Source organism: Nanorana parkeri, unplaced genomic scaffold, assembly GCF_000935625.1.
Source record: "Nanorana parkeri isolate BGI_ZX_2015 unplaced genomic scaffold, ASM93562v1 scaffold127, whole genome shotgun sequence".
NCBI lineage: Eukaryota > Metazoa > Chordata > Amphibia > Anura > Dicroglossidae > Nanorana > Nanorana parkeri.
This window is the reverse complement of record NW_017306395.1, coordinates 1,285,169-1,295,385: the sequence shown is the minus strand read 5'-3', so window position 1 is coordinate 1,295,385 and position 10,217 is coordinate 1,285,169. Positions and strand designations below refer to the sequence as shown.

At 39.9% G+C, this 10,217-nt stretch overlaps 1 protein-coding gene across 2 annotated transcripts in view; it reads left to right on the top strand.

Moving 5' to 3' along the window:
- The window catches only part of INPP5A (inositol polyphosphate-5-phosphatase A), a 337,691-nt gene that overhangs the window by 208,924 nt on the left and 118,550 nt on the right, over window positions 1-10,217 (top strand). For both annotated transcript variants that reach the window (XM_018553704.1, XM_018553705.1), the window contains exons 7-8: window positions 6,107-6,159; window positions 7,504-7,623. In XM_018553704.1, the coding sequence (XP_018409206.1) occupies window positions 6,107-6,159; window positions 7,504-7,623 (173 nt within the window). The remainder of the gene's footprint in view (window positions 1-6,106; window positions 6,160-7,503; window positions 7,624-10,217) is intronic.

Below are 10,217 nucleotides of genomic sequence, written 5' to 3'. Positions count from 1 at the left end.
ATATTTTATTTTATTTTTTAACATAAAATCATGTATGCATTTAAAAGGAGGTTTAAATAACAAAGTGGTTTGTATGGGATTTATGGTAATTGTATTTTTAGCAGAGCGAGGGATATATTTAAAAGTAAGATTAAATTTTCAAACATGGTGGTAGTATCCTTCCCCTTTTTTCTTGCACAGTAAATTTTACAGGTGCTAAATGATCTCCTCTGAGTTCCTATGTGTCCCATCTCCTCCAGCAATTGTGATGAGGAAATGCCCTTTATTTGAGAGCTGATCTGTAATAGAGCGCTTTGAACTAGCACCTGGGAACTAGAATGGTATTTATAGTTCAGATCCATCAGTGAACAGTTTGCTCCATTGCTCCTAATTGTGCTTGTGGGAAAGCAATGTATTTATAGCCTAATTATGACTGTTTCAAGCACAACAGCTCCATGTATCACAAAAAATTATTTCAACTAGTGTAAAACTCTGGACGAGTTTAGGCTGGATAGACATAGGAGGAAAGAGTGCCTCAAATAGGATGGTATTACATTGGTCAATGGTCCGTGTATTGTTTGATATTAATCCGCACAGGGAAAAGAATAAATGGTCATTATCAACTATACTGCAGCTAGCTGAAAACACGAAGCGCACAGCTCACCCCTATCATGCATCCCCGCAATCCACATTCAGTGTACGCATGACTCTGTTCTGGAGTAATAGGCTCAAAAACTGTGGAACCAGCACACGATAATCTTCCGAAGAAGTTCAAACATAACTATGACTAAGGCCGAGTAAGGCAGAAACACGTCGGCGGTTGTGCTTTGTACAGATGCATGTGGAATAAAGTTTGAATTGTTTAGGAAGATTATCGTATATTATATTGCAGCTAGAATTTGGAAAAGTCCAAACTTTTCATAGACTGGCCCTAGAGCTGGTGCATGTGTTTTACAAGACGGCGATTGATTCACAATCGGTAAATGTTTGATGAAAGTCACATTGACTGCTTTATAAATATCCCCTTAAGTCTTCCAGTATGTGTCCCGGTGACCGATAGGACAGAAAATTATAGAAAATCCAAAATCTCAGTTAGCCTTGCAACAGAAGGTGTTGGGAAATGTTCTATTAAGGATAGTAATTGTTCTCTAATGTCTCACTTTGGAGCGATTTCCACCTACTTCTATTGTATTTCCAGGACAGGGATTGAAATTAAATAATCACAACGGAACCCAGACCAGAAAAAATAAAAACATGACAGAGGTCATCTATTGCTACTCTTTACAATGCTAACATAAAGGGCTATAGAAAGTAAAGTTTGTGTTTGATTGACATACCCATTACCTAAATTACTTGCTGTACTTTTTACCCTTAAAGTACATGCAATCCCTAACTTATTGCCATTTAGATTGGTAAAGCACTGTCTGTCATAAACAAATGGCTTTAAAAAAAAATGAAATACTGTTTTCAAGTTTCACATTTTTTATCCTTTGTTACATCTACGTTTTACTGATCACCTGCGGCCTCTGTGTAGCCACTTCCTGTCTACATGCATGCACTCCAGCAACTGCAGCACACCATTTCCGATGTCAGAGTAAACCTTTCCGGGAGAAAATATTTATCTCCCGGTCGGCCGGGAGCCACTATCTAATAGCAGGAGACTCCCGGGGCGTCCGGGAGAGTTGGGATGTCTGTGACAGCAGTAGAACATACCTGTGCATCGGCATGTTCGCTTGTAGTCTCCATTTAGGGAGGATGTTAGATCGACAACGCAGAAGAACACTTGGGAAACAAGGACAGAGCATTGTCGCCTTATAACAGGAAATTTCTGCACAAGGACCATCATAACAGAATCACCAAGTATTATTTTAATAAAAACTGCAGCTTTAAAATAGTGAAAATCACTTTTCTAATTGCTTTAACATGTAAAATCCTATTTGAGACACTGGTGATTGAGTTTGCACATACAGGCAGTCCCCGGGTTACGAACAAGATAGGGACTGTAGGTTTGTTCTAAAGTTGAATTTGTATGCAAGTTGGAACAGGTACATTTTTTAAGTGCAACTCCAGCCCCAAAAAATGTTTTTAGTTTTGGATAGCATAGGGAAGGGTTAACCCCCTGTAAAGTTTGTTTTGCTGTGTGTGTCCCTGTTCAGAATTCTTCACCTCACATTCTGTCCCTGTGACAATTGGATTTTGAAAACTTGGTGCTGTCCTGGAAACAAAGATTGGTGATGAAGCTTCAGTGGAGACACCTTTTTCCCCATGATAACTCTTACAGGAGTGAATTTCCCTTCCTATGGGTAGATTTCCTCTCACTTCCTGTTGTCTCAAGGACAGGAAGTGAGATTAAATCTTTCTAATGAGGATACAGACAGCAATAAAAACCTCACAGTGACCCGGCAGAAGAGGTGGGCATCCCTTGTCTGCTCGTCTAACAAGAGCCAACTTCCTGTAATGTACGTACAGTACTACGAACCAGACCCAAATAGGTGGGCAATCCTCGTCGGCACGAGTGCGGTAGCATTACAACTACTGAAATGCTGCGCGGTACACTTTGGCTGCCACCTGGGACCCCCCGCTGTACAGTAATAGCCTCCGTTTGTAAGTAGGAGTCGTATGTAAGTCAGATGTTTGTAACTCGAGGACTGTGCAGAATAATATGTATCTAACCATATATTTGTACTACGTTTTCCTTTTATAGCTTCACTGATAAGTGTCCAAGTGATATAGTCACAATAATTGGTGACATCACTACTTTCCAATTATAAAATTACTATTGAGGTTATCTTGGAGTAAACATTACTTGTGGTTTCTATGGTATCACCAGCCCTGTCCTTTATGTTAAGTGTGATATTACTACCATATTAGTTTCTTCTGACATACAGCAAGCCTCACCTTCTATTACCCTTTAGTTCTGGGTGCAGCAAATATTGTCATTATTGTATGGATCATTAAGTGTGTGTGTGTGTATATGTGTATGTATTGTCATGGGAAACTGCTCCAGATTCTCTCTGCTCCAGTTTTGATAAATTCCCCCCCATTGTGTCTGATGTTTCGATGGGGCTTAGCATATCCTTCCAAAGCTCTTGAAATAGATGGCCTAGGTCCCATTGAAATGTCAGACATAATAAATGTTTGCTGATTGCCTTAGAATTTTCTACTGCAAGCCTTGTGAGCACCTTAACTTTCTAGTCTGCTTCCAAAGCAGCTCTGAGTGCAGACTGCACAAGCTCGTTCTCATTCTACAGTCTTCTAAAAAACAATAAATGGTTGCAACATCAGCTCCACCGCTCAGAGTTAAACTTTGTTTGAAGCACAAGTCCATTTTATCCCCATCTAAGCAACACCCTCTAATGTGTATCACCCGCTACGCTTAATTGTAGAGATTGTTACTTTTAGTTTTCTACTGATTGACTGCAATGCACGAGAGGTGTGCAGTGACTAAACAAACTCAGTACTCCAAGGTCTCGTTCACACCTAGGCGTATTGCATATGCGCGTCTGTCGCACGTTTTTTACCGCGATTCGCGGTAAAAAAGTCACGTGACCGTCGCGCGTTTCCGAAGGCTACTTGGCTGTATCCCAATGGAAACGCGCAACAAAACAGCCCAAAGTAGTACCTGTACCTTTTCAGGCGTGGGCCGTTTTGTAGCGCGTTAGGGACGGGCGGAAATACGCTAAGGTGGGAACGAGACCATTGAATACAATGGGATTTATATTTTATATTTTTGAGCGTTTTGTAGAGCGTTTTGTAGAGCGTTCGTCGAGCATAGAACGCGCTACAAAACGTTCAGGTGTGAACGAGGGCTAAAGATAATGGATTACCGTAGCTGTATTTTGGCTGTTGTGCTAATCAGGTAAGTTTCTTACCTGAAACAAGTATCCAGATCAGGGCTTTTGACCTCGCTTAGCCTCATTAAAAATATTGTAGAAGGAAGTAATTTAGTAATGTGCCAGCGTTGACCTGAGTGGGAAAAAGTATTTCTCTATGAAACAAGTTGAGCTTGTACTTCAGTTGAGGGCTGGCTGCTTGTGGCCCAGCAGACAATTGAGTGGTGGGTGGCTTAGCACCAAATACAGGTTTGTAATAAGATGGTATGACAATTTGTAGTTCTGATGCTTCTGCAGATTTCACCCCCCTGCAGAATAATCATGCTTGTGACTATATCCACTCCTGCAAAAGAAGGCAAGGCATTTGCTTTCCTGCCTGGCCTCTCCTGGCTTTTTTCTTCTGGTGGGCCACTTGTTTTTGCTGTGAATAGAACCTGGCATTAACTTATCATTCTCTGTGACAGAGTTGGGGCTTGTTTTGCTAATGAGATATCACTATGTTCTTTTTTTTTTTATGGTGCTAGATTCATGCAAACATTTGACAAAAGAAAACTTGTAACATTGTGAAGTTTCTTAACAATTGGCAGCAATTTATTCTACAAATCAATAAGAAATGGCTTTTAAAACAGGTGATATTTTGTCCTAGATAAGATTATTGAGTTCCGGACGTTTTGTGTCAAGGTTCACATATCTTGCTGTCATGGACACTGATAAGGACTCGTTCTGACCTTACAATGTGTTTTATAAAGTCTTTTAAGATTTTTTTTAATTATTTTTTTGCCAAAAGGTCAACAGAGCACTAATGTGAATAAACGTTGACATGAGAGTGATTGAGGTGCTCTACTTTATCCCAACCCAGTTTATAATTATTACGTAGCTAAGTTAAGTTGGGAACCCAAATTATTCTATATGTAGTAAAGCCTCTTCGCGTGTCTTTACAAAACATATATTATCTGTTGTGTGTTTTATAGGCAAACATTCATATCCTGGCAATTCTTCTCAGCTTTCCTGTTCATGATAGACATTTAAGAAACAAAATATGTGTGTAGAATTGCGGTGAAAAGTAGGTTGAAGCGCTCTTTCAAGTTTTTCCATGTAAAATACTGCTAGACAGTCCCACCTTGATTATAGCTTCCAGTTGAGTCACTGGGGCAGATATTTTAAAAATCTTATCCTGTTAGTAGATGTGTTCCTCCCTGACCAGGCCAGGAGCTATTGCTATACTTTTGGAGAGGGATTCCATGTTGTATGTATGTACAGATCTGCCATTCTCTGCACCTAATTATTCACAGTCCTAAATGTGTCACTGTTATAAGCTTTGGTGAGCACCAGGTGGTCCATAAGGTAACCATTGTGTGTAGCAAAGAGGCTATGTTTTGATTACTGATGTAGCTGGAACTACTTCTGTGGTAATAGGTTAAATGATACACACACATACATTTATAGACCCATAACTGTCATTTATAGTATCTCCAACTGAACAAGAAGTGTTCCAAATATGCTTACTGCATCAATGGCCAAATTTAAATCATGGACTAATGAGTCACTTATGCAGTAACCCAGAGTAGCCAATAATGTCTACTTTCAGCAGTACATATAACACTAGACTTCTAAAGTTAACATATTTGTTCATATGGGTTGCTGCACATCAATGTTTTTTGCCTGTTATATATACACTCCATTGTAGATTCAAATACTTTAATGTGAATAGGGAGTTCTCTTCACTTTTTCAGCCATTGTTTGTTTAGTGAACCAGTCCAACACACTTCTATACGTAATTGTATAAGTAATCTATTAATCGGAAAGCCTCTTCTTTGTCTGTTTCTAAAGCAAGTAGGGAAATCTTAAACACACCTACTGTAAGCTCTCAGCTACAGAAACACTTCAACATCAATCAGGTTCAAACTGCCCTTGGAGTTTAAAATTGATTGGTGATACCACATGCATACAGCACCACAGATCCTTCGGGGGGCCCTCCTACAGAACATGATTTAGAGCTTTGTGAAATCTGGCTGCCGATGATGCAGAGAACTATATAGGATTAATAATTTATTGATTAGTTTCACTTGTAGCCTGGAATTGCCCTGTAACCCCAAACCCTATTTCTGTTGTTGATCCACCATTTTGCTTTTGCACTATGTGTGACTGATTTCAAATAATCAGCTCCTGAGACTGTGACCAAGTTTGTCTATTCTCTGAGCTTTGAAATGAATAACCTATTTTTTTTGCTAATTAGCAACACATCTGCTGCACTATATTAATCAAATCTCTTCCATATTGTGTTTATTTTACAGAGCAAATCATCTAGAAAAGGCTTTATTCGAACGCGGTGGTGTATTACAGACTGGTACGTTGCGTAAGATCTATGGCACACAGATATTGTCATAAAACAAAGGCATTTTTTATGATTGAGAACCTGCCTTAGTTCTGAGAAATTTAAATCAAAGCCAGATCTCATTGCGGATGAATAGTTCAAGGAAGGTAACCAGTGTTACAGGATATGTGGCGTTTAATTAAATCCTCATTAATCATATCTTCACACTATTACGATTTCACTTTCCAGTAAGGAAAAGTCATTTGTATGTTTTTGAAAGTATTTCCTTTCCCTTGTCAATGTAAACAAAGGATTAGTGTTCTTCCTGGAAGACACCAATTTTCAGTATGTTTGACTCGGTTGCAAAGTGCCTTTATTGGCATAAAACTGCGTAAGTACTGTCAGAGGTTTAAGACTGACTTTTAGGACCTGAGGAGCTAGCTGCCTGCAAGTATAGTTGGGTTTAAGTGGTTGGAGAGGTAAACCGACTTCAATTCTTTAAAAAGAAATCTCAAATTTTAATTGGAGCCTGTTCGCTCTGTAGTGAACGGACTACAATTTTGTAAAAAAAAAATCAAGTTTCAATTAGGGCTCATTCGCTTTGATGTGTTGCGTTAATACACATGTGTTGCAATAAGGCAGCCCATTGATTTCTCTCGACCAGAATGCATGAATAAAAACAGACGATCACTCACCATAGCAGATGGTAGAGCAATACCATGCACTGCAGTCTGCTGCAAGGAAGGTATGTTGGGGTGCCATTAAGAATGAATGGCACTGCATCACACCTATGTGTGTTACCGAACTGCACCATTGTGGAAGCCAAGGACTTTTAAGGGACTCCATATTGCAAAATGTTGTGTAACAACTTCAGGGAGAGTCTACGGCCATTTATCAATTTATCAGAAAAGGTTGCCACCAGATAAAACATGTTTAGTGTTTCAGGAAATAATAACATTAAGAATACTTAATCATTTTGGTACTTTAAGTGGCATTGTTTTTCTTCAAGTTGTATGAAAAACTAAATCTGTGGCCATACCCCTTACCTTTTAAACTCACAAAAGCCAATAAAGCATAGGCATTTAGAAGATTATGTAGACAGGCCTGGAAAAAGTATGGTCATTGTTCTGACTTTACCAAATCAAAGTTCCCGTGTGCCCAATTTTAAAAGCCTGTCTATGAATTTGGCATCAGAATTATGGTGCACACGACACCTGTGTAAGAGTTCAGAAACGGTCTAATTATTTACCTGATCTGGTTTTCTGACCATCTAGTCCCCAGTTCCGAGAGTGAATTAATAACATATTGCATAGGTCTGTAGAGTGTATTGGCACCTATAATTTTGCTATTAACGGTTGCCCTCTCCCTCTTATACAGTGCCTTTGATTTGGTGAACATTCATCTTTTTCATGATGCTTCCAATTTAATTGCTTGGGAATCTAGCCCATCCACCTACTCAGGAATACGGCAAAAGGCTCTAAGTTATGTTTTAAATAGGTGAGTGTGCCTATTTTATACCTTTTTTTTTTTGTTTTTGTTTATTTGCTTGGTTTGTTTGTAAGCTGTTTCCTTATAGAATGTGACACAACTCCCACTAGTACATCCTCAGGAAATTGGAAAATAAGAAATCCAGAAAGCACCATTTACAGAGTTTTACTGTTCAGAAGAGTTCCTTAAGATGTAGCATATAAAGAAAGCAGAGATGTTAACAATCTTCCAGTGCTCTAACTTAATATAATTTGCTACAAGAATAATGTTTTGCGTATTGTCTGTACTACCTTGGATCTATAAAGATTTGATTGTAATATTATTAATTGTTCTTAAAACATCCCATTACTCTTACCACCTTGGTCATTTTACACCAATGGATAATGTAATATTTTCAGCCAGGATTGAAGCCCAACTTTAGCCAAAACATATTTTGTTTTGGATAAATTGGAAAGGAGTTTACAACAATGTCAGATCCCTGGTGCTTGTGGCAGCTAATTGATCAGCCGCCTTCTCGTATATAAATCGTTGGATAGTCACTCGCACTCCAATTTCATACCAAGCCAATTCCTTTAATGACTATAGTAGTGCCGCAATCATAGCGACGTTTTGGAACCAAGTGGTTCCTTCTTCAGGCAAACATAATTCACTTTGTTTGCCTCAAGAAGGAACCACTTGGTTCCGAAACGTCGCTATGATTGTGACACTACTATAGTCATTAAAGGAATTGGCTTGGTATGAAATTGGAGTGCGAGTGACTATTCATCGATTTCATGTTACTGGCGGAGGCATCTGGGGTCACTACGGCACACACCCGACTTATGGGTTTGTTTCCGGTCAAGAGTGCGATGGGTCACATCTTGTTGTTCCCCTATATAAATTCTCAAGAACGATCTTTGCACACCCTGCTACTCCCTCGCAAAGACTAGGGAACCTTTCATTGGAATCTATTTTTAAAAAAAGCACAGAACGCCCGACATGTGCAGAATCGCTTCCTGTCTGTACACAAGGGGATCGATGTACAAACAATTTGCAGGTCCCTTAATGAATATCTGTAAATGCTTATTTTGGGCAAATTATGCCAAAAACTATTGTTCTTCATATGTTTTTTCACAGTTTGTATGTAGTGTTCTAATATTACATTATGGCCACTAGAAGGCACTTTTTTCCAGTTCAAATGTAGTGTGTTGTAATATTACATTTTGGCCACTAAATAGAGCTGAGGAGCATAAGAAATAAGTATTTCTTGCACTCCTCGGCTCCATCTGTTACAACACCACATCGAACTGGTTAAAAAACATATTAATAACATTGGCTTTTGGCATTGTTCACCAAAAATGAACATTCACAGATATTCGTAGGGCCCTGCAAAGTGTTTATAAATAAACTCTCTCTAACGCAAACCAAACATATAAGAGTAAGAACTTCTGACAGTTTTTTAATTGCTTTTTGTGCCTTCCAGTTCCATCCACTTGTACAGGCATCACAAAGACAGGAAATGAGAGAACATACGCCTGTTGTCCAGGGCACCTGCTGCCATTTTTCAGCGGCCTTGTGGCCAAAGAGCCATACCTCCGACGTGGAAACAAGGCTAAGCAACTCAATTATGTATCAAAACATAGGGTGGAGAAAAATGGCAGCAGGTGCTCTGGACTGATGAGTAAAATAGGCAGCTTGTTCCCCGAAGGGCTGGAGAATGGTACAATAGTGAGTGTCTGCTGCAACAGTGAAGCATGGTGGAGGTTCCTTGCACGTCTGGGGCTGCATTTCTCCCAATGGAGTTGGAGAGTTGGTCAGGATCAATGGTGTCCTCCATGCTGATAAATACAAGCAGATACTTATCCATCATGCCATACCAGGCGGGGGGGGTGTAAGAAGTGGGTGCACAAGATCAGAGCAGTGGGAGGTGGGTAGAGGTATGGCCCTTACACATCTCCCCGCCCACTTCTTAGCAACCTGGGGCGCTTCGGCCGGAAAGGGGGCGGCAGGCACACTGCACACATTGTGCAGAGGTGTGACCAGTATACAACAAACATGCTTCAGTGCCTGCTGGTCTCCCACGTCACCCAAAGAGATGCCGTCTTAGGCATCAGCCTCATTCTGCCTCATTATAGGGACAGCCCTGGCTGTAGGTTACCCTCTCGGCAAAATACAATAAAAATGTTGTCAAATGCATTATACTTAGGGCTGATCTTCATCCAAGATAGTTGACTTCACAAGAAAATCTTCTTTATTCATTTGAAACCTTTTTAAAGTGCACTGAAAATGTGTAATTTTTTTATTTATTTTTGTTCGATTATGTGAGGAAAATCTAGTGACTTGGTCAAGCCGAAGATGTTATATTCACTCGGCCTGAATCTTTTGGACAATAACCGAGACAAATGTCTTTCCTTCTGCTGTGCCTTTGTCATTATCTGTGCTGTGTTATACACAGGGTCTCCCACCATGGCTGCTTATCCTATTCACACCATGCATGCCACTCTGACACTGCACTTTTTTCTTAGTATTTGTTTTAAACAAAAGTTGCCTGTTGAACACGTCCACCCTCAACCCATCCCCCCCCCCCCCCCCCCCCCCCCACCCCTCCTACAGAACCCTGCTGT